This window comes from Tursiops truncatus, chromosome 17, assembly GCF_011762595.2.
Source record: "Tursiops truncatus isolate mTurTru1 chromosome 17, mTurTru1.mat.Y, whole genome shotgun sequence".
Classification (NCBI taxonomy): Eukaryota; Metazoa; Chordata; class Mammalia; order Artiodactyla; family Delphinidae; genus Tursiops; species Tursiops truncatus.
In genome coordinates this window covers 75,378,011-75,404,597 of record NC_047050.1, presented here as the reverse complement: position 1 = coordinate 75,404,597, position 26,587 = coordinate 75,378,011, and the positions used below count along the sequence as shown (strand labels likewise).

Below are 26,587 nucleotides of genomic sequence, written 5' to 3'. Positions count from 1 at the left end.
TGGGTGTTTAAGGATAAAGTATATAGTCTGTGCCCTACCAATAGATGTTCCATAAACACAGGGAAGTATTACCAGCAAATATCAGAATTGCTTCAGTCATCAGCTGTGTGTGTGATGCTCAGGGTGCATTAGTCAGTCGCCAAATAATAAGTTACCGTTTCAGTGGTGGAGTGAAGGCACCGGGTAAAGGTGTGTCTGGGCATCGCATGGAGCAGGGTGGGTGGGCGTGGTGAGGGGCGAAGGACATACTGGGAGGTGGGGAGAGAAGTGCTTTTGCTGTTCATCGAGGGTTGGCTCCAGAGGGCGCACCTTGGACCATTGTCCTGAACACCCGCCACTGGCTGCACGCGGCTGTGTGCACTCAAATCTACTAGAAGTTAATGAAGCTAAAAGTTTAGTTCTGCAACTCCCACCAGCCACGTTTCAAGTGCTCAGTGGTCACAAGTGGCCCGTGGCTTCTGTCCTGGTCAGCTCAAGAAAAGACTGTTTCCATTACCACAGAAAGTTCTGTTGGAAAGGGCTGTTATGAACACTGAGTGCTACTGTGTAAATATTCTGAGGTCTTGCTGAGAATTTTAATTTCTTCCCAGGGAATTCTGGTTGGTCTTGTGGTAGCTGAAGGTACTTTCTCCACCATCTTGTACCTGGCGATGCTGGTACCGCAGCACTTTCCTGTTGCACAGATGGGCATAGACAGCCCTTGGAACAGCATCAGGGCTTGTTTGCCTGGGGAAGAGCCTGGCTTGTCCCCACTGCCCACACGCTTCATTCAGTGCCTGTGATCTGCCCACGTTTTATTGTAACGTCGAGGGAATTGGGGGACGCACGCCCGTCTAGGCTGTTGTAGCGTCGAGGGAATTGGGGGACGCACGCCCGTCTAGGCTGTTGTAGCGTCGAGGGAATTGGGGGACGCACGCCCCTCTAGGCTGTTGGTAGCGTTTTGTTCCGTTTTACCTCATGTCTGTTCTGAGAAGGCTTTTCTTCATGATTTATTCACTGCAAAACTAGCCTATGGACTCTTAAGGGACCCAGAAAACAGGAACCCCCAGAGCCACTGCGGTTTTCTCAGTCCCACTGGAGAAAGAGTAACTCCCCAGGACGCCCAGTGAGCTGCCCATGCCCCCTTCCTCTGTTCCAGGAGCAGCCTAGGCTTGTGCCTGCGCCCTGCTTTCCTCTTCCTGGGGTGCCCTCCTCAGAGAGGCCGACCCAGACCCCAGCTGAGCAGCTGCCGTGCGGCTTCAGGACGCCTTCTCCCGGCTGCCACCGTGTGCAGGATCGGGCTAGGGAAGCACTAGACACGCGTGGCGGGAAGGACTCCCATTGCGCTTCAGTCACTGGCTGCTGGAGGAGGGGCTTGAGCGTGCCCTCTCCTGGGCTTGGATGAAGGACCGGCTGAATTCCCCTAACCTCGGGGTTCTGGAAGCTGACCCACCACCCTTGACCTCCCTGTAGCTTCTTCAGAGGGAAGCGTGAGTAACTGTGTGCTCTGGATCCCCTCCCAGGTGGAGCTGGAGGTCACGTTGCCAGGAGAAGGGAAGGACCGCATCTTCAAGGTGTCCATCAAGTGGGTGTCCTGCGTCAGCTTACAGGCATTACACGATGCACTTTCGGGGCGGCTGCCCAGCGTCCCCTTCGAGACGATCCAAGCCCTCGACGTGGTTATGAGGCATCTGCCGTCCATGAGGTGAGGACCGTCCATGAGGTGAGAACCGAGAAGCCTGAATCCTCTGTCTGAGCAGGTGCCGGTTCTCGGGGACAGGGTGGGGACGGCCGTAGGGGTTTATACGATGAAAGCAGTAGCAACGCCAGCTCGGGAAAAACTGTCATGTAAAAAGAAATGGCCGGAGCTCGCAGCCAAGCACACAGAGGTCCTGCCTGTCTCTCGGTGCAGCGGCCGCTCCACCCAGCGTGCGGGCTCGGTCCTGCTTCTCAGTCGCCCTCGCGCTCAGGAGCCCTGTTCCAGCCTCTGTGCTTGCGTGGCCTCCGCCTCGAGGAGGGGCCTCTCGGGACCGCGGGAGCGCCTATGCCCACACACTTCGCTTTATTCTATGGGATTCCTTTCACTGATCACCACACTTGAACTTGTTGAGGCAGAGGGTAGGAGGACACTTTGGTGGCTCGTGATTGACCAGATGAAGGCGCAGGGCCACACCAGCTCCCCATGTGACAGCTGTGTGCGAGCCACACCCACCGCTCGGGTTTCCAGTGTGGGACGCCTCTTCCTTCCCCGGGTGGCGTGCACAGTAGGGCCTCAGGAACTCTGAACAATTAAGTGAGAGGAGGAGAACCTGAAACTGGAACGAACCTCCGTACTGAACTCTCCCAATACCGACCAGAACTCTAAGGTTTGAGGGGAGGGGTGTTTTAAGTGTAAGAGGAATCTCCTTGAAGGGCCATGTTAGATTTAAAGGGGACCCTGGTGTTCTCGAAACACAGGGCAGGCTGTCACTCCTGGCAGGGTCCCCGGGCCCCTGCAGGTAGTCTGTCACTGCTTGGAACTGTTGATGTGAGGAAGGCGGGTGGGTGCAAAAGACCCTCGCTCTTAAGGGTTGTTGCCAAAATGTTGAATCCATTTTCGAAAAGAGTGGCGCGAATTACTATGGTTTTTTTTTCTGCATTCCTTTGCATTAATCACCATGTTACTTTTATAATCAGGAGGAAAGTCTTTCATTTGGGGGAAATAGAGAAAGGCTGGGGGAAGCAGAGTGTGTGTGTCCTGGTTGGCGGCTCGGCCTGTAGGCGACAGGGTCTTCCCTCGGGGACCCTCGGTGATGCCGCGGCCGCTGCCCTGGAGAGTGCGGTGGCCTCCGTCTCTGAGCACCTTCAGTCACTCCCCCTGGGAGGGCATGGGTGTTCCCTCACGTGGACCTCACTGTCCCCCGAGACGAGGTCCGAGCTCTGCAGCTCCCGCTCCCCCCCGCATAGAGGAGCCGGGTGGAAAGGGAACGGGGCCTGGGTGCTTGGTCTCCGCGAGGTCCTCGGCCCTCGTGCCAGACGCCCCGAGGCCCGGGCGGGACCGGTCTGGCTGGCTGACTGTGGTCGCCTGCACCTGCACCCCTGCCCGCCCCATCCTAGAAGGAGGTGAAGTGCTGTGTGCAGACCCGAGGGCTGCGGGCGAGGCATCGTGGTGGGAGGATCGCGTGGGGAACACGAGGTGTAACCAGACCCCTGTGTCCTCGGCTCGCGGGAGGAAGTTCTCCTGCGTGTGCCCCGCGTGTTGGCCGTGGACACAGGCGGACGGCTTGCGCGTCTGCGGGGTGTGTGCCCGCCGGCCTACCTAGACAAGGCTCCCGTTCCAGGTACACCCCCGTGGGCCGCTCCTTCTTCACGGCGTCCGAGGGCTGCTCCAACCCGCTGGGCGGGGGACGAGAGGTGTGGTTTGGCTTCCATCAGTCCGTCCGGCCTTCTCTTTGGAAGATGATGCTGAATATCGACGGTAAGCAGAGCCCCGGCCACCATCGGGGGGTGAGAGGGGCTGCGAGGCCCCTCCACACGCGCCCGGCGCGCTGCACTGCTCGTGCACGGAGGTAGTGGCGCTCACGCTTGACCGTCAGAGCCTCCGCGGGGCCCCCTCCACAGACACAGCCTGTGGCTCAGGGGGCCGAGAGGGGGTTCCCGGCTGCCCCTCTGTGTTGGACCCCACGTGGGAACAGTAAACTTCAGGGAGCCCGAGACCAGAAGGGGGTCAGAAAGTGCCAGAAAGCCCAGGCCTGCGGTTATCACCGGCTGATGGGTTTTGTTTTTACACCGTGGCATTTTCCTCAGAGGGTGACTTCAGCCTCTGCCAACCCCTCCACTGCCCCTCGGAGTCCACAAGCAGGGGCAGCAGGGGGAGCCGGCCGGCTGCGGGGGTGGCCTGGCCAGGCAGGCCCGGTCACGTCTCGGCTTTTGTCTCTTCTCTTCCCGCCTGTAGTCTCGGCAACAGCATTTTATAAGGCACAGCCAGTAATCGAGTTTGTGTGTGAAGTTTTGGATTTTAAAAGTATTGAAGAACAACAAAAACCTCTGACAGATTCCCAAAGGGTCAAGTTTACCAAAGAAATCAAAGGTAACTAGCTGCCCGCCGCGGTGGATGAGGGACGCGACCTGCATGGCCCTGAGTTTCCCAAGTTCTTGTTCATTCGTGTTTCCGAGGGGAAGGGGCAGGGGGCGGCGGAGGAGCCAGCCCTCAGAGACACATCAGCGCAGGACAAGGACGCCCGCTTCCCAGAGCAGGAACGATTTCTAAATGATGACTTTCTGCGTGGGGTGCCCGGCAGTGTCCGAGTGCAGATATGAGGGCCAGACAGCTGCAGCACAAGTGTAATCAGTTTTCTCGGGACGTTCCGGAACGTTGATTCCTTGTCATTTAACCGAGCCTGGGTTCCACTCAAGAAAACTCAGTCCAGGGTTCAGTGACCTGGCTGTGTCCTTCTGCCCGTCGTCGGAGAGCTGGCAGGCCCTGTAGGCTCGGCCCCTCTGCACCTGTCCTTCCTGGGGGTGTTCAAAGGCCGGCAGCAGTGCTCATTGCTAAAAATAACCCCGAAGGAAGCACAGAAGGCCGTGGCGGCTGACGCCCCGCCCTCAGCCGAGCCCACGTCGCCCCTCGTCTTTGAGGACACACCCTGCCTCTGGCCCGGGCATCCCTGGGGCAGGGGGCGTCCCTGGGGGTGAGATGGCCCAGCGCGAGGGTCACCCAGAAGGCCCTCGCCGTGGGTCTGTGGGTGAGGTTCCCCTGAAAGCTGATGGGCTGACAGTGGGGTGTGCGCTGCAGGCCCGGGCGAGTCTTGATGCTGAAACCCAGCTGCTGTGTGTTCTCAGGTCTAAAGGTGGAGATAACGCACTGCGGGCAGATGAAGAGGAAGTACCGCGTCTGCAACGTGACCCGGCGGCCCGCCAGCCACCAAACGTAAACGGCCTCCCTGTCAAACGCTTACCAGCTCTGACCTTCACTGTCACTCAGATGTCCAAACTCTGCAGCAATCACTTCTGCAAAGGATTTTCATTCTAGTTATAAAATTCCGAAAGCACACTTCACCTTGTGAAATAAAATAATGAAATTCCCCCTGTATGGGGCGGGGGGAGGGGCTCACCGTCAGTTTTCCTTCTTGAATATGACGGGCGAGGGAAGGTCTTTTTGGTTCATTTTCCAGTCCTCCGTGCTGAGTGGGGTCCAGGGAGGGAGTGGGGATCGGTTGGCGCTGCCTGGATCCACAAGCGTGGCCCGGCCCAGGCCGATGCTGCGGCCTCTGTCTTGAGCTCCCGTCACTTCACAGACAGCCTGGGGTCCAGGTCCGTGTAGTAAGCGTCCTGGTGCACGGATGCAGTGCTGTCTGAGGTTGTGTGGCCCCCTCACCCCACCTTGAGGCCTCCTGGGTCCAGTGAGGACTCGTTAGTTTCTCTCGCGGTCACTCCGTGGGAAGTGCCTGGTGTGTCTCTGGGTACTGGTTATACCAAGACGCCCAGGGTCCTGTGCAGCAGTGGGGGGGCAAGATGAGCCTGTGTCTTTGTCCCCATGACCTCCTCCCACCGGGCAGAGCGAAGGAGTCGGCAGAGGTCCCCTACCCCTGTGCCCAGCGCCCTCGGCCCCATCCTGCATGGGGGCTGCCCCCCCCCCGTGAGTGCAGGATGCCACTGTGCTCTCCCGCCCCTGCAAGTGGGCCTCTCCTGCCTCAGCCCACCACATGTGGCTGCGGAGGCCTGAGCAGCCCCAGCTTGTCCCTTTCACTGTCCTGTTCTGGAAGGCCTCAGGTTTTCTGGGGCGGACACTTGGAGCGCTCAGCCGGTAACCGACTTTCAGAGTCAGTGCGAGGTCAGCTGGAACGTGCACAGGCTGTTCTTTCTGGATTTGTCTTCGTTTGCCCTGAGTCCTTTCCGTGTACTCCAGATGTATGTGTCGTTTGTCCTGAGTCCTTTCCGTGTACTCCAGGTGTATGCGTCGTTTGCCCTGAGTCCTTTCCGTGTACTCCAGGTGTATGCGTCGTTTGCCCTGAGTCCTTTCCGTGTACTCCAGGTGTATGTGTCGTTTGCCCTGAGTCCTTTCCGTGTACTCCAGGTGTATGCGTCGTTTGTCCTGAGTCCTTTCCGTGTACTCCAGGTGTATGCGTCGTTTGTCCTGAGTCCTTTCCGTGTACTCCAGGTGTATGTGTCGTTTGTCCTGAGTCCTTTCCGTGTACTCCAGGTGTATGTGTCGTTTGTCCTGAGTCCTTTCCGTGTACTCCAGGTGTATGCGTCGTTTGCCCTGAGTCCTTTCCGTGTACTCCAGGTGTATGCGTCGTTTGCCCTGAGTCCTTTCCGTGTACTCCAGGTGTATGTGTCGTTTGCCCTGAGTCCTTTCCGTGTACTCCAGGTGTATGCGTCGTTTGCCCTGAGTCCTTTCCGTGTACTCCAGGTGTATGTGTCGTTTGTCCTGAGTCCTTTCCGTGTACTCCAGGTGTATGTGTCGTTTGTCCTGAGTCCTTTCCGTGTACTCCAGGTGTATGTGTCGTTTGCCCTGAGTCCTTTCCGTGTACTCCAGGTGTATGTGTCGTTTGTCCTGAGTCCTTTCCGTGTACTCCAGGTGTATGCGTCGTTTGTCCTGAGTCCTTTCCGTGTACTCCAGGTGTATGTGTCGTTTGCCCTGAGTCCTTTCCGTGTACTCCAGGTGTATGCGTCGTTTGCCCTGAGTCCTTTCCGTGTACTCCAGGTGTATGTGTCGTTTGCCCTGAGTCCTTTCCGTGTACTCCAGGTGTATGCGTCGTTTGCCCTGAGTCCTTTCCGTGTACTCCAGGTGTATGTGTCGTTTGTCCTGAGTCCTTTCCGTGTACTCCAGGTGTATGCGTCGTTTGCCCTGAGTCCTTTCCGTGTACTCCAGGTGTATGTGTCGTTTGTCCTGAGTCCTTTCCGTGTACTCCAGGTGTATGCGTCGTTTGCCCTGAGTCCTTTCCGTGTACTCCAGGTGTATGTGTCGTTTGCCCTGAGTCCTTTCCGTGTACTCCAGGTGTATGCGTCGTTTGCCCTGAGTCCTTTCCGTGTACTCCAGGTGTATGTGTCGTTTGTCCTGAGTCCTTTCCGTGTACTCCAGGTGTATGCGTCGTTTGTCCTGAGTCCTTTCCGTGTACTCCAGGTGTATGTGTCGTTTGTCCTGAGTCCTTTCCGTGTACTCCAGGTGTATGTGTCGTTTGTCCTGAGTCCTTTCCGTGTACTCCAGGTGTATGTGTCGTTTGCCCTGAGTCCTTTCCGTGTACTCCAGGTGTATGCGTCGTTTGCCCTGAGTCCTTTCCGTGTACTCCAGGTGTATGTGTCGTTTGCCCTGAGTCCTTTCCGTGTACTCCAGGTGTATGCGTCGTTTGCCCTGAGTCCTTTCCGTGTACTCCAGGTGTATGTGTCGTTTGTCCTGAGTCCTTTCCGTGTACTCCAGGTGTATGTGTCGTTTGTCCTGAGTCCTTTCCGTGTACTCCAGGTGTATGTGTCGTTTGCCCTGAGTCCTTTCCGTGTACTCCAGGTGTATGCGTCGTTTGCCCTGAGTCCTTTCCGTGTACTCCAGGTGTATGTGTCGTTTGTCCTGAGTCCTTTCCGTGTACTCCAGGTGTATGTGTCGTTTGTCCTGAGTCCTTTCCGTGTACTCCAGGTGTATGTGTCGTTTGCCCTGAGTCCTTTCCGTGTACTCCAGGTGTATGCGTCGTTTGCCCTGAGTCCTTTCCGTGTACTCACTCCAGGTGTATGCGTCGTTTGCCCTGAGTCCTTTCCGTGTACTCCAGGTGTATGTGTCGTTTGTCCTGAGTCCTTTCCGTGTACTCCAGGTGTATGTGTCGTTTGTCCTGAGTCCTTTCCGTGTACTCCAGGTGTATGCGTCGTTTGTCCTGAGTCCTTTCCGTGTACTCCAGGTGTATGCGTCGTTTGTCCTGAGTCCTTTCCGTGTACTCCAGGTGTATGTGTCGTTTGTCCTGAGTCCTTTCCGTGTACTCCAGGTGTATGTGTCGTTTGTCCTGAGTCCTTTCCGTGTACTCCAGGTGTATGCGTCGTTTGTCCTGAGTCCTTTCCGTGTACTCCAGGTGTATGCGTCGTTTGCCCTGAGTCCTTTCCGTGTACTCACTCCAGGTGTATGCGTCGTTTGCCCTGAGTCCTTTCCGTGTACTCCAGGTGTATGTGTCGTTTGTCCTGAGTCCTTTCCGTGTACTCCAGGTGTATGTGTCGTTTGTCCTGAGTCCTTTCCGTGTACTCCAGGTGTATGTGTCGTTTGTCCTGAGTCCTTTCCGTGTACTCCAGGTGTATGCGTCGTTTGTCCTGAGTCCTTTCCGTGTACTCCAGGTGTATGTGTCGTTTGTCCTGAGTCCTTTCCGTGTACTCCAGGTGTATGTGTCGTTTGTCCTGAGTCCTTTCCGTGTACTCCAGGTGTATGTGTCGTTTGTCCTGAGTCCTTTCCGTGTACTCCAGGTGTATGCGTCGTTTGCCCTGAGTCCTTTCCGTGTACTCCAGGTGTATGTGTCGTTTGCCCTGAGTCCTTTCCGTGTACTCCAGGTGTATGCGTCGTTTGTCCTGAGTCCTTTCCGTGTACTCCAGGTGTATGCGTCGTTTGTCCTGAGTCCTTTCCGTGTACTCACTCCAGGTGTATGTGTCGTTTGCCCTGAGTCCTTTCCGTGTACTCCAGGTGTATGTGTCGTTTGTCCTGAGTCCTTTCCGTGTACTCCAGGTGTATGCGTCGTTTGTGATTGTTGCATATTGTAATATGTATTGCATATTGTATATTGCATATTGTGCGGGTGCTTTTCACTTCCCGACTCCAGAGATAAAACGAAAGTTTAGGGACTTGGGAATGTTCAGATAAGCCAGAGGGCATGATTTGGTTTTGACCCCCAGGGAGGTGCTTTGAATCACCCTCCACCTTCTTCAGCCCTAAGAAGGCAGACCCACAAAGCATCCCTGTGTGAGCGGGCACGTGGGTCTTGGTCACCCATCCCCTGGGGGCCTGGGAAGCTCCGGGGCTGAGCCGCCTCTTTCTTCCCCAGGTTCCCGCTGCAGCAGGAGAGCGGGCAGACGGTGGAGTGCACGGTGGCCCAGTACTTTAAGGATAGGCACAAGCTGGTTCTGCGCTACCCTCACCTCCCATGTTTACAAGTCGGACAGGAGCAGAAACACACCTACCTTCCCCTAGAGGCAAGTCCCCCTCCCTCCATCTCTGTGGGCTGGGAGGAGAACTTCCGGGGCAGGGGTCCCGCTGGCACCCCGGGCCCAAACCTTGTTATTCCTGCCACTGGGGGACCTGGGACAGGTTAACAGATGTGGTCCAGCCTCAGTTTCTGCACTAATAAGATGGGTTTGGTAACTTACAGAATTCGTGTGAAGGTCGAGACCATACGTGTGTGCCCAGCAGGCCCCTGGCACCCAGTAAAACGTGCTCAGGAATCACTTCTGGTTTGAAAAATCCTTGCCTGGGAAAAGATCAAATGCTGAAACTAGGACACAAGTTTTTAAGTCTTTTCTGGTAGTGTTTTAAATTCTCGGTATTTGTCCAGTTACTGGAACACCTGGCCCTTGGTTTGGTTTTGCCTGTGCTGGGTGCAGGAGGCAGACTTCCTTCCCATCCCCCGCAGCTCTGTACTACAGCCCGGTGTCTGAGGACGGGGGTCCGCACAACCCAGGGTGAGGACACAGGCCAACCCCAGCCCGCTGCTGGGTGGTGCTGCTTTCAGCGGCGCAGTTCCCGGCTCGCGCTTCTGTTGTGCTGGGTCTCCTCGGGTGGTTTCTGCCTTGGGCCGGAGGGCCTCCGCCCGTGTGCGGTTCCTAGTGGGTCTCAGGAACAGCCTCCACACTGGCGTCTGTGTGGCGCCTCACAGCTCACCCGTGAGGAACAGGTGTGTCACGGGCAGAGCTGGGCGCCAGCTCTCGCGCTTGGCCTCAGACCCGTGCCCGCTTCCCAGCCCGCTGCTGACACCCGGTTCTTGCGTTTCTTCATAGGTCTGTAACATAGTGGCGGGACAGAGATGTATAAAAAAGCTGACCGACAATCAGACCTCAACCATGATCAGAGCGACTGCCAGGTCAGCCCCCGATCGGCAGGAAGAGATTAGCAAATTGGTGAGCGTCACATCCTCGGGTGGGGACACCCTGGGGACGCCAGCTCAGGGTGCCCAGGGCAAGGCCCCCCGATGCTTTGGACAGACTGGGCTTCTGGAAGGAAGCGAAGTCCACCCGACTCTGTGCCTTTCCTTCTTCCCTTTTCAAGATGCGAAGTGCCAGCTTTAACACAGACCCGTATGTCCGTGAGTTTGGAATCATGGTCAGAGACGAGATGACCGACGTGACCGGGCGGGTCCTCCAGCCGCCCTCCATCCTCTACGGGGGCCGGGTAGGTGGACGGCCGGGTGGGCTGTTTGTGGGTGTTGGGAGTGTGCGTCTGAACGTCGATGTTGGAGCGGCAGCACCTGACCCACACGCACACATCCTCAGGTGTAGACCATGGTCAAGGTAAAGGATTCTTCCTGACCCAGTGTGAACCTGTAACAGCCATGGGCCTTCGTAAAGGACTGGTTTCCTTAACCCTTTTAAAGTTTTCTGAATCACCCCTTTTCTTTTCAAAAGGTAAACTTTATTATCTCATCAAAATTTTAAAAGCATCATTCTTTGTATGATGGGTACTCTGCCAGTGACGAGTTGCTCTCCAGAAGTTCGTGCCGCTTTTCTGCTTTCTAACTGTTGTTTTGGAAGTATGTGGGAGCAAGTACGTCAGTTTAGTCACGGGCACAGTTCTGTCTGTTGGTTCTTGCCCATTTGACCTCTGGTTCTGGTCAGTACGGTCCTGACCCTTGAGCCCCTTAGAACTCACGAGAAGTTCTTCTCTCCTTTCCTCCTGGCACCTCCCCTGTAGCTGCAGCGCAGATGGTGGGGCTCAGCTTCCAGGGTCACAGCTTTGGGAATCCCCTGGCCGTCCAGTGGTTAGGGCTTGGCGCTTTTACTGCCGGGGCCTGGGTTCAATCCCTGGTCAGGGAACTAAGGTCCTACAAGCCGCGGGGCACAGCCAAGAAAAAGAGCGAGCGAGCGCGCGCACACGATAGAGAGTGAGAGAGAGAGAGAGAGAGAGAGAACGAGAACAAAGGTCATGGCTTTTGTGGGTCAGTGAGCACCTGTGGGAGCCTGTGTTCTACATGACTTGACACCTTTTTACCTGATGGGGTGGGACTCCAGTCCTCAGCCCCTCTGGCAAGCTTTAGTTTTGTTTTTTTGTTCTGTTTTTTCGGCTGCGTTGGCTCTTCGTTGCTGCGCGCGGGCTTTCTCTAGTTGCGGCGAGTGGAGGCTACTCTTCATTGCGGTGCACAGGCTTCTCATTGCGGTGGCTTCTCTTGTTGCAGAGCAAGGGCTCTAGGCACATGGGCTTCAGTAGTTGCAGCATGCGGGCTCAGTAGTTGCGGCATGCAGGCCCTAGAGCATGCAGGCTTCAGTAGTTGTGGCTCGCGGGCTCTAGAGCGCAGGCTCAGTAGTCGTGGCGCACGGGCTTAGTTGCTCTGCGGCATGTGGGATCTTCCCGGACCGGGGCTCGAACCCGTGTCCCCTGCATTGGCAGGAGGATTCTTAACCACTGCACCACCAGGGAAGTCCCTTCAGTTTGTTTTCCTTTTTTTTTGCGGTACGCGGGCCTCTCACTGTTGTGGCCTCTCCCGTTGCGGAGCACAGGCTCCAGACGCGCAGGCTCAGCGGCCATGGCTCACGGGCCCAGCCGCTCCGCGGCATGTGGGATCTTCCCGGACCGGGGCACGAACCCGTGTCCCCTGCATCAGGAGGCGGACTCTCAACCACTGCGCCACCAGGGAAGCCCCCCTTCAGTTTTGTTTGCAGGACTTTTTCCTTTCTTATTTTAAAATATAAGTTCTATTTTTTTAAGTGTTTCAAAGTTCAAAAGATACAAAGAATTATAGGGAGAAAAATCTCTTTCTCCCCAGATCCTGGTTACTTTCCCAGGAGGCAATTCTCCTTGTAAAATCGCTCCAGGGATTGTTCACATATTTTTTTCACCCCTTCTTGTGCAGATAGCTGCATATTAAGTACACGTTTGTGCCTTGCCTTTTTTTACTTAATATTTTCTCTTCGATCCCATGGAGATCTTGGAATGTGTGTGACCTCTGGCTTGTCGTTTTTGACCGTTGCGTGGTATTCCTTTGTGGGGGGAGCCCCACCCTAGCCAGTGGGCATGGGGGCTGCTCCCCGTTCTCTGCAGGGTGCCTTCTGAGCAAGGCCTCCTGGCTCCTTCTCAGCCCACTTGTGCACCTGGGAGCTCAGACGCTGCAGACACAGCACCTTCTTAACCCTCCCTGTGGCCCTAGGAGGGAGAGGTGGATTCCCTTTCACAGGTCAGTGAGGAGATGCCCGAGGTAGTGAGACTTACATAGTGAAACCAAGATTGCATATCCAGCGTCTTTCCACCTTTTAGTAAAGACAGGAGTCATCTGGAAAACAAAGCAGCTCTTGTAATCTAACCTTGCAAGAATGTTAGAATTGTAAGGATCCAAACTTTAAATGCTTCTAAATGAATGAATTTTTCCAGATGTTTTAAACATTGTAATGGGAGCGAACACTTCTCATCACCTGCCCTACCCATTGTCCTGTTAGACAAAACATTAAATGTCCCCCAGGGACATCCGGCAACGTCTGGACTGGAATCTGATGGGCAGCAGCTGCTGGCACCCTCCAGCGCACAGGACTGCCACACAGCAGCCAGCCAGCCACGTGCCCACTGCAGGGCTGAGGCTGAGAAACGCTCCGATAGTAAGAGTGCACTGCAGTGTAAACTGTGCGTGCGTGCGTGTGTGTGTGTGTGTGTGTGTGTTTACTTACTGAGTCTGGAACACTACACTTGGTGGTGGCTCTGTCTTATAGAAGGAGGCTCGCAGGAGCTGGGTAGTGGTTTAGAAAATACAGGAAACAAAAACATTCATTTGTGTAATATTTGATTTTTACAATATGCTTATATTATTTTAGTAGGAAAAAAGTGTTTTTCATTAAAAAACACTTTTGCAGAGTAAATGACAGCAACTCAGACACAGCCCTGTCCTTCAGGGCCTGCTGCCCGCTGGCCTGGGATGGCAGCTCTGCCCCCTCCACCCGGCCCTGGCTAAAAAAGGAGGCCAGTGCCAAAGCCTTCTCTCTGACTCAGGCCCAGCCTGTAGGACTCGCGCTTTCTCTGTAGGGCACACAAGGGTCCAGCCAGCACAGCTCCAGTCACAGCGTCCCTTCCTGACTGTCCCTTGTGCTCCAGAATCACTTGAAGGCAGTTCAGAGATTCCTTCAGTGAGTGTTGAGACCTGGTCGTTTCTGGTTGAGAGATGACACAATTAAGTGGATGCGTCATCTGCTGTTGTTTTCCTTCCGAAATGGGAATGGCTTACACAACTGCAGGCAGCGGCGCGTGGAGCCGGGGAAGCGGTGGGCTCGGTCCTAGCTGGCCTGTCTGCTCCGGGCACAGGACTGGGAAGAAACACCTTGCTTCCCTTCCCTTCCCTTCCCTTCCTTCCCTGGCTGCCCCACTGATAACGGATGAGGTAGAATGAACGGAAGCCTGTTTATAAGACAAGAAGCCTTCCCGTAACGTCGTGAAGCACTTCTTTTCCTCCAGGCGACCCGTGACATTGGATGGAGCTCTGGGCCCTCCCTGCTCAGCCTTCCGGGCACCCCCCTGCTCCCCACAATCTACTTCTTCACCCCTCCATCCTCCCTCCACCTCTCACCCCTCCATCCATCCTCTGTCCGTCCATCCATCCATCCATCCTGCACACACCTGTGGGACCCCTGCGGTGCCAGGCGGCTCAGAGATGGGGAGTCTACGCAAAGGTTCCCTTCTCAGCCTCAGGAGCTGCCATCTGGTCAGGGGACCAACAGCAGTAGGGACAGTAACAAAATCCAAGGTCAGAGGAATATGTTTTCCGTTTTCTTCTTACTCTAAACTTCTCGCCGTTTGCAGAATAAAGCGATTGCCACCCCTGTCCAGGGCGTCTGGGACATGAGGAACAAGCAGTTCCACACGGGCATTGAGATCAAGGTGTGGGCCATTGCGTGCTTCGCCCCCCAGCGGCAATGCACGGAGGTGCACCTCAAGTAAGGCCCCCAGGGGTGGGGGGAGGGGGCCACGGGGAAGGCCCGCTGCGTCAGGCTGGGCAGGTCGTGGGCTCCGTTTGGAGGGCAGGGGTTGGCAGCCTTTCCCCGTGGAAGGGCACTGCCTGGGGTGGCCGGGCCGGGAAGTGGGGGACCCCGGTGCTGCTTTGCTTCTCAGACTCGCTGTTGGAGCGAGTGTGAAGAGGTGGGGCAGGTTCTGTAAGAAACAAAACAGCAAGTGAAGAGTAAGTGTGCAAAGTGGAGGCAAGGGAGGAGATTGTCTCAGCCCAGCCGGGCCCAGTGTCAGACCCTTTGAAAGCGGCCCCATAAACATGCTCACGCTTCTGTGCCAAACAGACCCAGCAGGGAGAGGAGGGCTTTTGTCTCCTGCCTCCCTGGGGTGGGAGCAGGGGGCGCCCTGCAGGGAGGGGAGGGCTTTTGTCTCCTGCCTCCCTGGGGTGGGAGCAGGGGCGCCCAGCAGGGAGGGGAGGGCTTTTGTCTCCTGCCTCCCTGGGGTGGGAGCAGGGGCGCCCAGCAGGGAGGGGAGGGCTTTTGTCTCCTGCCTCCCTGGGGTGGGAGAAGGGGCGCCCAGCAGGGAGGGGAGGGCTTTTGTCTCCTGCCTCCCTGGGGTGGGAGCAGGGGCGCCCAGCAGGGAGAGGAGGGCTTTTGTCTCCTGCCTCCCTGGGGTGGGAGCAGGGGCGCCCAGCAGGGAGAGGAGGGCTTTTGTCTCCTGCCTCCCTGGGGTGGGAGCAGGGGCGCCCAGCAGGGAGAGGAGGGCTTTTGTCTCCTGTCTCCCTGGGGTGGGAGCAGGGGCGCCCAGCAGGGAAAGGAGGGCTTTTGTCTCCTGCCTCCCTGGGGTGGGAGCAGGGGGCCTGCAAAGCGGGGTAAGGTAGCAGTGGGCGTTGCAGCAGAGAGTGGCTCCAGAGAGCTGTGGCTCTCAGGACTCTGGGGAGGGGCGGGGCCTCTCCTCCACGCCACCAGCGGAGAAGCTGGGAGCGCGGGATGTCGGGGGACAGAGTGGGTTAGAGTCCGACCTCGGGGTGCCTCCCCTCTCCGTGTCCTGTCCATGGCCCGCATTTCACTTTTCCTGGAGCCAGATGGCCCCAGGGTACGTGCACGTGTGGGCGTGGGTGTGCGCTGGAGGTCAAGCGCTAACTGGCTGCAGCGGGTCGGAGTGTCCTGACTTTATGGTAAAAGGCGGTGGTGTTTCTATTCCTGAGCTTAAAATAGGAGCCGTGGCTCTGTCTCCCCAGCCCCGCCTGTGATTTCACAGGGCCTGTCGGCCGCAGCTGTCGGTGCTACTCTAACTGGGGGCTGTTTGGTTTTCTCCCGTGATTATGTCATCCGAGTCGAAGTTGCACACACAGGAATAACTGGGGGGAAATCCAAGGGGACAGTCAGCTCACAGTTTTCCTCACCCTGACAACGCTCGGCATCCGCAGGAAAGTGGGCGGCAGCTGCTCACACACGGCTTTCAAAGGACAGCACTTGTCGCTGCCCTGGGAGTGTCACAGCCGGTGAGGGGGCAGCGTGGCCCCGACTTGAAGTCTCCTGTGTCATCGTGACTTCACAGTAACCTGCACGGTTAGCACGAACGGCCGCCTTTGTTTGTTACCATGTTGAAACGGCCTTGTCCAGGGCTTCAGCTCGGATTTGGATCCGACGAAGACGGTTTGGGGTCTGGAGCTGTTAGGACTGTGCCCTTTCCCCAGGGCTTCCGGTTGGTCGGAATCATCGGCGCTCTCGGTGCTTCACGTAACGAACCTCCTCCTCCTTCAGGTCCTTCACGGAGCAGCTCAGAAAGATCTCGAGAGACGCAGGAATGCCGATCCAGGGCCAGCCGTGCTTCTGTAAATACGCCCAGGGCGCAGATAGCGTGGAGCCCATGTTCAGGCACCTGAAGAACACGTACGCCGGCCTGCAGCTGGTGGTGGTCATCCTGCCCGGAAAAACCCCCGTCTACGGTAGGCCTCGGCGCGCGCACGGCCTCTGGCCGCTGCCGGTGGCGCTGTGGGTGTGCGGTGCCGCCTCAGCCCTCCGTGTCTCTACCGCACCGAGGAGCTGCCTGTCTCTGGCTCACTCGAGAGCTAGGAAAGACCGGGTGGCTTCTGATTGCGGCCGCGCACGTGCCCAGGGCCGCCCTTGGTAGTCTTGTCCGGGGCCGCGGTTCCCGGAGGCCGGCGTCCTGCGGTGGCACAGGACTCGACACGTGTGCGGTTACCTACTGCGCCGCCCGACGCAGACGTCAGCTGGATGGAGGAGCAGCCAGGCGGCGCACACGCAGTCACCCACTCGGGGCGCCGTCCTCAGCTCCGGCCTGGGACTCACTTCTCCACTTGTGAGCTGTGCCCGCCTCAGAATCCTCTGGAAGCTGATCAGAGTCCTTTCTGCCAGAAGGGCGGTTGCACTTTCACATGGCTGAAAGTTACCAGGCCCCTGTGATGGAGTCCCAGGCCCTGGGTTGGGAAGCTCTGGGGCGCTGGTGGTGTAGACAGGTGGCGGCGGCATGGGGAGGTGGGTGCCGGGTGCGTCTGCCGGAAACCCTCTGGGGACCAGAGGCCCCAGCACGGGAGGTGTGTGGGTGCCCCAGGGCAAAGGGAACAGGTGTGTCGGTGTCGCTGACTGGATCCCCCGTCCGGGCAGCGACGGAGCACTTGCTCCGTGTCCAGGGAAAGGAGGAAAGAGAAAGCCCTCAGAATTCCCATGCTACGCACGCATCTTCTCCCAGGCCCGCCCAGGGAGCGGCTGACCAGTTGCTTCACGAAAGAACCCGGGAGTAGAGGGGGTGTGGGCCCAGAGAGGTCTTGGATGTCGGATCTGCGTTTGCCGAGGGTGTGAGGATGCCAGTGTTTATATTTTTAACGACTCGGGCATTGGCTTGCTTGCAATCCTGAGCACCGTGACGGAGGGTGGCCTTCGGAATGCAAGCCCTGTCTTCCAGCCTGGCTCTGCCCGCACCGCCCTGCAGGCCTGGATCAGTCGCAGAAACGCTCCTGACAGGACTGGGCTGCACCCGCCCGGCCTCTGAGTGAGCGGGACACACGCCCCGCAGCTAGCACAGGCCTGGGCGGCGTGGAGCAGAGCTGGAACTCGGGCTCTGACCCCTTCTTCCACGGGCTTGGCTGCACGTGGGGCGGGCGGAGGGGAGGCGCCAGGGGAGCCGTCCTGAGCGCACCGTTCCCTCCGCAGCCGAGGTCAAGCGTGTAGGAGACACGGTGCTGGGGATGGCCACGCAGTGTGTGCAGATGAAGAACGTGCAGAGGACCACGCCGCAGACCCTGTCCAATCTCTGCCTGAAGATCAACGTCAAACTGGGCGGCGTGAACAACATCCTGCTGCCCCAGGGGAGGTGAGGCCGGCCTTCCGCCGCGTGTGCGCGGGGCAGCTGGTGCGCGACTCCCCAGCTGGGGGTGGGGGTGGGGCCCCGCCGGGGCCGGCGTCCGCTTCCCTGGACAGTGGGGTGAAGGAAGCGAGTAGGACGCGGGTCTCGGATACTCTCGGTCCAGGGGACCAGGGCCATCTGCAGGCCACTGAGGACTGGGTGCAGGGGCCCGAGGAGAAGGGACTTCTTACCCCGTCCAGGGCCGGGGGTCCCACACGTGAGATGTGGTGGCTGCCCTGAGCGGGGGTGGCTCTGCCACGAGGGGTCGTTGGACTCACTCAGTTCACTCAGCGGCAGGTTCTGTGTTTATTGAGCGCCTACTGTGTGCAGAAGCCCTAGGCTTCCAGCGCAGGCCCCGGTGGGAGGGTCCAGAAACGCACTTCCCAGGTGAGCAACAGTGACACAGCGGAAGGGACAGGAGCTCAGAAGGGTGAGGGTTTCACAGGGGAGGTGGCACTAAGCAGACTGCAGCCACTGGAGGGGGCGGGATCACGTGGGCGCCTGGGAGGAGAGCAGTCCAGAGGGCACAGGCCATGCAAGGGCCCTGTGGTACAGCCTGCCAGGAGTGCGGCAGGTGTTCCACTGAGAGACTGAGGGGCAGAGGGCTGCTGGGGGGCCTGGCCCTCCCTCCGGGGGAGCGCATCCATGGGAGGGAGGTTCACGAGTGGAGGTGTAGCTCCGGTGACCTCGTTCTAAAAGGCGACTCCAGCTCCGGGTGGAGTGGGGACCGGGCCCTCCTGCGTTGTCCCAGGAGAGGTGCTGGGGCACGGCTGGGGCGGGATGGTCTGAATGGAAGAGGAGACTCGAGAGTGAGTCCGAGCCTGCGCCTCTGGGGCGGTTAGGCAGCAGTGGATGAGGAAGCTGGGCTGTGCGTCAGCCTCCCAGGGGAGACACTGGGGGTGGGGGGGGAGGGGAAACAGAGGCCTGGTGTTGGTGGGGTTTGTTCAGGGATCCTCACGTGGAGGTGGTATTTAAGGCCTCTAGGCTGGAGAGAAGCCCCAGGGCAGGGTGTAGATAGGAAGGACATCCAAGCCCTCGGCCTGGGGAGTCCGGGGTTGGAAAGGCAGCACTGGGGCCTGGTGGGGTCGGGGGAAGAGCCAGTGCGTGGCCGTGTCACTCGGTGCCAACCGGCCAAGTGCGATGAGGTCCGAGGCTCCACCATGGGACTGGGGGACGTGTGCAGGTCGTCGGTGACCTTGCAAAGAGGAGTCTCGTTGCCATGGCAGCACGAGGCCTGCTTGGGAGGCAGTAAAGGGATCGGCTAATTCCGGGAGCTTTGCCACAAGGCGAGCAAGGGAAGTGAGGGAGCTGTGGGAAGAGAGTGGAGTCCGGAGGCAGGTGTGGTTCTGCTGGTGTAAGGTGTGAGTCATAACTGCATGTGTTGTGCTGCGATGCTCCCGGGACCCATCCAGGATTGGGGGAGGGGGCAGCAGGGAAGAGCCACGGGGTGGGGGTGGGGGGTGGGGGTGGGGGGCAGGCGCAGGGTGGGCGGGAGAGCACAGGCCGTCAGGGAAAAGAGGCGAGTGAGGCACAGAGAGAGGAAGCTCCAGGGCGCACAGCCGGTGAGACTGGGACCCGCCGGCCGGCTCGAGAGCCGTGCCCCCAACGCTGGCGCTTCAGGGTCGTGACCGCTGGGGTGCAGCCGGCGCTTAGAAGACCCAGGGAGAGAGCTTAGAGCAGTACTTCTCACCTGGGGCGGTGTCGCAGCCCTGGGAGTGTGTGGTCATGTCTGGAGGAGATGTAGGGGTGTCGGGACGGGGGCTGGCCTCTAACGGGTAGAGAACAAGGGTGCTCCTGGGCACCCTGCAGCGCGGCTGCAGGTCCAGGGTTGGGTAACAAACCGTGGGACTCTTTGTATGTATAATTGTCTTGGAATTTTCAGCCGTCTACGTGGGTAGAACCCTCATGTCCCTGAGCCCAGCCACAGCAGCTGTCAGCACCTCAGCCCTCTCATTCAGTCTACACTCCACCTACACCCTCTCCCCCACCGCCTTATTCTGAAGCAGATCTCACACCAAGCATCTTTTCACCCGTAAGGTTTCTGTACATGTGACTGAAAGATAAGGAGTCCTTACAGACACGGCCACAGTACCCTTAGCACACAAAGTAACGCTGGTGCCAGTACCCTGAGAGGTCCGGGCAGTGTCCCCGAGCCTTGGCCTCTGACGCTCCCGCATCCCCTCACAGGCCTCCGGTGTTCCAGCAGCCCGTCATCTTTCTGGGGGCGGATGTCACACACCCCCCTGCCGGGGATGGGAAGAAGCCGTCCATCGCCGCCGTGAGTATCACCTCCTGCCGGGTCCCGTTGGTCTGTGTTCCTGCGTGATCGGCATCTCCATGCTTCTTGGCCCTTTCCTTGTCTGAGCAGCATGAACAGTGCAGCAGGGTGGCCCCGTGGGGTCATGTCCCTGGCACTCGCTGTCTGGTTCCCACTGGGCGGCACCTGCGGGCGATTGGTTTCAAGCCAGCTTGCCTTTGGGACACCCGTCACTCTTAGGGGTCGGAATCTAGGAGTGTCGTGTGTAGAGGTGCACATGGCTTTGGGAAAACAGTGTGCTTGAAGGAATTAGGAACACTGTCACTGTCACTGTCGCCAGGTACCTTCTCTGGGCTGATGTAATTCAGCCACATCTAATCACAAGCAGAATTAGGGGTTCAGAACAATTGTTGATTTTCTTATTAGGTCCCTCGGGAAAACCTTTACTCTTTGGAACACGTTTATAAGCGCTACAGCGACGCATTCAGAAGAATAGTAAAGGTGGTGGGTTTGCATGTGACGAGCCCTCTCCTGGACCCCCTTCACCCCTAGAGCGGGGGCCCTCGGGGCTCCTGCTGACCCGTGTTGCCCCGCAGGTCGTGGGCAGCATGGACGCCCACCCGAACCGCTACTGCGCCACCGTGCGCGTCCAGCAGCACCGGCAGGAGATCATCCAGGACCTGGCGGCCATGGTGCGCGAGCTTCTCATCCAGTTCTACAAGTCCACACGCTTCAAGCCCACCCGCATCATCTTCTACCGAGACGGTGTCTCCGAGGGGCAGTTCCAGCAGGTCGGCCGTCTCCCCCGCGTTTTCCCTGCCCTCTTCTCGGTGTCTTAAACTCCCCTGTTTCTCGGCAGGACGGCTCCTTGGGTTCGCTAATGAAGACGGTGGGGTGGGTTTTGTTTTGCCCCCGGGTTTACTGGTCCCCGTGTGGGCGGTAGTGATGGACTTGGGGTTGTCAGGGGTCTGCTGCAGGTGGGGCGGAGAGGCCTGTCCAGGCGGACCCGGTCCAGAACACGCCAGCCAGGGGCCCCTCCCGGCTCCAGGTTTTGCCTTGTAGGCTGTGGGGGGTCTCTGTGGGGCAGGGACACCACTGTGGCTTGGGGGTCACCTCTGTCTGCAAAGGAGGGGGCGGGCCGGAGTGAGGAGAGCGCAGAGCAGGGTGAGGAAAGTGGCCGGGCGGAGGGTAGGTGGGAGCCCTTTGGAAATAGTCAGTAGGACGCAGCCACTGTTTGGACGTGGAGGGAGAGGCGGCACCTTAGGTGGCGTGTGGGGCATCGCCTTGAGGAAGCGTCTGGAAGGCAGGGGAGCCTCTTGGACACCGGGGCACTGGAGGAGGGGCAGGTGAGGACCAAAGGGGGTGTGTTGCTGTGCTCCAGGTGAAAGCACCCGCAGCACCTCCAAGTCGAGGGGAGTGTGGGCAGCGGCGGATCCATCTGACCCTGGAACTCGGGGGTTGATGCCCTGCGTGTGTCCATGCTTGGCCAGGGCTAATGCCACCTCCACCCCTGCCGCGTCTCCAGTGCACGCTTCGTCGAGAGACAGTAGCGGGGAAGGCAGAAGTATCCGATGCTGCAGGAGACCCACCCAGACAGAAAGACATCCTAAGAGGCACTCCAGTGTGTCCCAAGGCCCCAGGACACCCTGCTAGGCAGGTGGGGTGGCACGTGACCAGGCACGGGTGCCAGTGCCTTCCTGGTCCAAAGTAGGAGCAGCTGAGGCCACAGCGGGCGAGGGGGGTGGCTTGAGGTTCCTTGACCGTCTGGTAGCTCTTGGCCAGGGCCCCTGATTCAGAGCTTCTGTGGGAACCTGGGTTGGGGGTTCCTGTGCCGCCTCTCGGGTCCAGATCCAGCTTGTGCCAGCCGGCCTCGAAGCCCCTCTTATACAAAACCGTCTGGTTCCCTCCGTTGGGAGATGTTCTCCCCTCTTCTGAGCACCCGTTCACCCTCTGTCATGGGCATTCTTACTACAGAAGAGGGTTTGTGTCATCCTCCGTTTTCTCTCTCGGTGAACGCACTCCACATCTTACAGAATCACCACAATGGGGTTTCTGGACCCAGAACCCAAGACATATTTTTGAGACACATCGCAGCACAATATTTGACAAGGGCAGTTGCTGAAACCTGAGGTGTGTGGTCCCTGTAGCAGCCATCAGCCCCCGTGCCGGGCTGTGTGCCTGTTCATCTCTGCCACAGGTGGGGGAGCAGAGACAGTGCCAGCATCCTTGTACCCTAACTCCTGGCGCTTCGCAGGTGACTTTAGTCTTCACTGCAAGCTTGCAAGGTGGGATGTTCCCATTTTAAAACTGAAAAAACTGGGGATCAGACAGGGTGCATGGCTTTCCAGAGCCACACGGTTGCTTAGTGGTAGAGCTAGGATTTGACCTCAGGTCCAGCTCCTAAGCCAGTGGGTTTTTGGGTTTTTTTGTTTTGTTTTGTTTTGTTTTTTACTAGATTCTCTCCATCTTCTCCAATCCAAAAACAAGCTGTTGGATTGATTTGTTCATGTGTGTGTTTCCCACAGTGCCTCATGTCCACGGTGGGTGGTAGCACTTAGAACATTCCAGAGCCTGCGCTCAGCCTGTTTCTCCGTTATCTAACCTAAAACATTTAACCACGAAACCTGGGTATCGTTTGCTCCATGATATTATTGAAGAAACAGGCTCAGAGAGACAGAATCACACAGGTAACAGCAAGCTAGTGGAACTACAAGCCTTAACGTAAACATGTATCAAACATACACACGATTAAGGGATTCATTCCAAGATAGCGAGAGGCCTGAAAACATAATAATGATCCTCAAAAGTGTTCTCCTTGGGCTCCCCTGGTGGCGCAGTGGTTGAGAGTCCGCCTGCCAACGCAGGGGACGCGGATTCGTGCCCCGGTCCGGGAAGATCCCACATGCCGCGGAGCGCCCGTGAGCCACGGCCGCTGAGCCTGCGCGTCCGGAGCCTGTGCTCCGCAACGGGAGAGACCATGACAGTGAGAGGCCCGCGTACCGCGAAAAAAAAAAAAAAGTGTTCTTCTTTCTTTCCATAGGTTCTTCACCACGAGTTACTGGCTATCCGAGAGGCATGCATTAAGCTAGAAAAAGACTACCAGCCGGGGATCACGTTCATAGTGGTCCAGAAGAGGCACCACACTCGGCTGTTCTGCACCGACAAGAACGAGCGGGTGAGTGTCCTCGACCCTGGGCTGTGCAGCCTCGAGGGACACGGGTCTCACGCCCTGCACCACCTCCCAGGCTCTTGGGAGACCCGGCCCTTCGTGGCGACGCAGCCTGAGACGTTGGAGAAGGGCTCTCCTCAGTTTGGTGAGAAGTTTGAACCTGCAAACCCCACAGGTCCAGGATAGGTCCAGGCAGATGTCATTTATCCGATAAGGAAATTACCAAAGGTGAGGTTTCAGGGCCAGTTAGCAACCATGGTCATAGACAGCATAGTGTAAAGAACGCGGGAGAATGCAGTAAAGTGGGGAGCCCACGGGGTGGTTGGAGTGCTGGAAGAGGGCCTGGGGAGCTCACTCAGGGGTCTGGTCTGGAGAACACTGACAGACAGCGGTGTCCAAGCTCCTCATCCCTCTCCTGGCTGCTCCAGAACAAGAACCACGAGCATGCAGGAGACTTAAGACTTGTAGTGGTAACTGCTGAGAATTGTCCACAGTTGGAGAAAGATCAGAACCCTTAGGTTAAAAGGCCTCTCCTGTTCCCAACAGGATAAATAAAAATAAATCCATACCTAGACACATTGTCCTAAAACTGCACAGCGTCAAAGTAACTGCATGAGATAAAAGACCTCCCAGAAGGGAAGGACATTCCATCAGACTGTCCGCCAGCGGGGCTGGAAGCGGGCGTTAGTGTCCACGTGGTGCAGCCCACTAACGCCACAGTGGCACCACAGCACCGAAAATGCTTCTTGCCTAAATGGAAGACAAAATGCAATTGAGAGTCAATAGCGAGGAAAAGGGGTACTTTGTCATGATCACCGAGAAGACAGAACAGCTGTGACGTGGATGTACCTCACGCCATGACCTAAAAATATGTAAAGAAAAAAAGTAAAGCAAAAACAGGCAGAATTTTAAGGAGAAATTGACAAACACACCATCAAAGAGGTCTGTTTTAACAGACCACCATCAGAAAGTGAAACAGGGACAAGTTAGTAGAAACTGAAAATGGGAAGAAAGGAATGAGCCAGACCTGACAGACAGAACTCTGCCTGTGACAGCTGAGCTCACGCTGAGGGCTTACAGGAGCTGGCGTTGTCCCAGGTCACAAAAGAGGTCTCAGGAGATTGCCAAACCTCAGTATTCTACAAACCACATTTTTTAAAAAAAAATAATTTATTTGGGGGGGGGGCTGCACTGGGTCTTCGTTGCTGCGCGCAGGCTTTCTCTAGTTGCGGCGAGCGGAGGCTACTCTTTGTTGCGGTGTGCGGGTTTCTCATTGCGGTGGCTTCTCTTGTTGTGGAGCACGGGCCCTAGAGTGCTCAGGCTTCAGTAATTGTGGCATGTGAGCTCAGTAGTTGCAGTGCACAGGCTCTAGGGCACGTGGGCTCGATAGTTGCAGTGCACGGGCTCTAGGGCACGTGGGCTTCAGTAGCTGCGGCACTTGGGCTCAGTAGTTGTGGCTTGTGGGTTCTAGAGTGTAGGCTCAGTAGTTGTGGTGCATGGGCTTAGTTGCTTGACGGCATGTGGGATCTTCCCGGACCAGGGCTCGAACCCGTGTCCCCTGCATTGGCAGGCAGATTCTTAACCACTGCGCCACCAGGGAAGTCCCCAAACCACATTTTCTGTTACGTAGGAAAAAGCGTAAGAAAACTTAAAATTTTGATTTCAAGCCCACTGCAGGGCTTCCCTGGTGGCGCAGTGGTTAAGAATCTGCCTGCCAATGCAGGGGACACGGGTTCGAGCACTGGTCCGGGAAGATCCCACATGCCGCGGAGCAACTGAGCCCACGTGCCACAACTACTGAAGCCCGCCTGCCTAGAGCCCGTGCCCCGCAACAAGAGAAGCCACCGCGATGAGAAGCCCTCACACTGCAATGAAGAGTAGCCCCCGCTTGCTGCAACTGGAGAAAGCCCACACACAGCAACAAAGACCCAGGGCAGCCAAAAATAAATAAATAAATGTATTTATTTAAAAAAAAAAAGAAAGCACTGCATTAAAAATGTAAAGAGAATAGTCAATTGTGAAATGATTAGAAATGAACAAAAACGAGAATTTCATATCAAACCTTGTGCAGTGCACTAAAGCAGGCATTTACAGGTAAGAGTCTAGACATAGGTAAGGGTCTAGACATAGGTAAGGGTCTAGACATAGGTAAGGGTCTAGACATAGGTAAGGGTCTAGACATAGGTAAGGGTCTAGACATAGGTAAGAGTCTAGACATAGGTGCTTTTGTTGTGAGACAAGAAAGAGAGCCATGAATAAGTCTGAAGCTACAGGAAGGATGTCAGTCCCAGTGGTCAAGGGAAAGCTGAGGAGTTGGTGTGCATAGGCCCCTTGCCACCTCAGCCTGCAGACTTCTCCTGCCAGGAGTCGGGAGGGCTCAAAGTCAGCTTATTCCAGCACCCCACTTTCTCTCTCAGAATAGAAAATCGTGAACTAGAAAATGAAGAAGCAATAGAGCATATTAACGCAAGCAAAAGGTACTTCTCTGAAGATAGATAAACCCAGCAAGACTCAACAAAAAGAACACTTGTAATTACGTTGGGAACAGAAGGGCAACAATGGCTGCAGAGGGAGTATGTGTTATTTGAATCATAATGGAATGATAACAACTTCATGACAACACATTGGAAAACTGAGAAGAAACAAACACTTGTTTGTAGAATTACATAAGTTACCAAAATCAGCTGAGTAAGATAGTCCAGTCATTGTTCCAAAAGGCATCAGGCTCAGAGAGTTTTACAGGCAAGCTTTACTAAGGCTTCAGGAATAGATTACCTTAAAGTGTGGCAGAGCATAGGAAAAAGGGGGAAACTACTTAGCTTATTTTATGAAGTTAGTCCAGAGATTTTTACAGGCAAGCTTTACCAGACCTTCGAAGAATAATCTTGTATAAAGTATTTCAGAGAACGGGAAAAGTCGGGGGGACTCACATTATGAGGTTAGCCTGATAAATACCAAATGTCAAGGATGTGGGTGCCGTGATGAGGAGCAAAGGGTCTGGAGCCGGATAACCTGGCTCCAATCCACCCCCTCAGCATCCTGGCTACGTGACCACAAGCTGTCAGCCCCTCTACCCCCTGGACCACCTTCTGAGGATGTTGGGAGGGTTCGCGGAGCTAACACGCAGAGCACTTAGCACAGAGTAAAGGCATTATTATGAAGAGGACTCTCCTACACTTCAGATGGGAATACAAATGGGTAACCAACTTGGAACGCTGTTTGGCAATTCTAGAGATCTACCCTGGAGGAGCTCACACACTTGTGTACAAGAAGACATGTATTCTGTAAGAATATTCTGGCAGTATTGTTTATAATAGCAAAAAATCAATCTGTTAACAGGAGAAAAGGTGGTGATGTATTTATATATTGGCTCTTGTACAGCAATGAAAAATAATAAACTATATCTACCAAATGACTGCATCTCAAAATTGTAATACAGAGCAAAAACAGAAAGTAGCAAAACATAGGATACATGTATACAGTTTTGTTTTTTTAATAAATTTATGTATTTATTTTACTTATTTATTTTTGGCTGCACTGGGTCTTCGTTGCTACGCATGGGCTTTCTCTAGTTGCGGTGAGCAGAGGCTACTCCTCGTTGTGGTGCGCCGGCTTCTCATTGCAGTGGCTTCTCTTGTTGTAGAGCACGGGCTCTAGGTGCACGGGCTTCAGTAGTTGTGGCTCGCGGGCTCTAGAGTGCAGGCTCAGTAGTTGTGGCACATGGGCTTCGTTGCTCCAT

At 56.5% G+C, this 26,587-nt stretch overlaps 2 protein-coding genes across 37 annotated transcripts in view; both read left to right on the top strand.

Annotated features, from left to right (window-relative positions):
- Window positions 1–26,587, top strand: part of AGO2 (argonaute RISC catalytic component 2) — a 110,959-nt gene that overhangs the window by 68,210 nt on the left and 16,162 nt on the right. For 8 of the 9 annotated variants that reach the window (XM_073794795.1, XM_073794797.1, XM_073794799.1 and 5 more), the window contains 13 exons: window positions 1,503–1,684; window positions 3,300–3,436; window positions 3,914–4,048; window positions 4,801–4,888; window positions 8,967–9,114; window positions 9,916–10,035; window positions 10,184–10,306; window positions 13,910–14,043; window positions 15,820–16,004; window positions 17,230–17,389; window positions 19,610–19,700; window positions 20,276–20,470; window positions 22,720–22,854. In XM_073794795.1, coding sequence (XP_073650896.1) covers window positions 1,503–1,684; window positions 3,300–3,436; window positions 3,914–4,048; window positions 4,801–4,888; window positions 8,967–9,114; window positions 9,916–10,035; window positions 10,184–10,306; window positions 13,910–14,043; window positions 15,820–16,004; window positions 17,230–17,389; window positions 19,610–19,700; window positions 20,276–20,470; window positions 22,720–22,854 — 1,833 coding nt within the window. Of the gene's footprint in view, window positions 1–1,502; window positions 1,685–3,299; window positions 3,437–3,913; window positions 4,049–4,800; window positions 4,889–8,966; window positions 9,115–9,915; window positions 10,036–10,183; window positions 10,307–13,909; window positions 14,044–15,819; window positions 16,005–17,229; window positions 17,390–19,609; window positions 19,701–20,275; window positions 20,471–22,719; window positions 22,855–25,265; window positions 26,264–26,587 lie in introns of those variants that run through there. The other variant, XM_033842834.2, reaches the window with a different exon arrangement.
- LOC141276954 (uncharacterized) lies at window positions 5,723–8,957 on the top strand. 28 transcript variants are annotated; one of them, XM_073794823.1, is made up of 5 exons: window positions 5,723–5,992; window positions 6,119–7,630; window positions 7,677–8,012; window positions 8,059–8,478; window positions 8,567–8,957. In XM_073794823.1, exons 1-5 carry the CDS (start codon window positions 5,867–5,869, stop codon window positions 8,783–8,785), a joined length of 2,613 nt encoding a protein of 870 aa, XP_073650924.1. In that variant the 5' UTR covers window positions 5,723–5,866; the 3' UTR covers window positions 8,786–8,957. The 28 variants fall into 28 exon arrangements, with proteins under 28 accessions (XP_073650924.1, XP_073650925.1, XP_073650918.1 ...); XM_073794824.1 differs by having other exon boundaries at window positions 5,723–6,034; window positions 6,161–7,630; XM_073794817.1 differs by having other exon boundaries at window positions 5,723–6,034.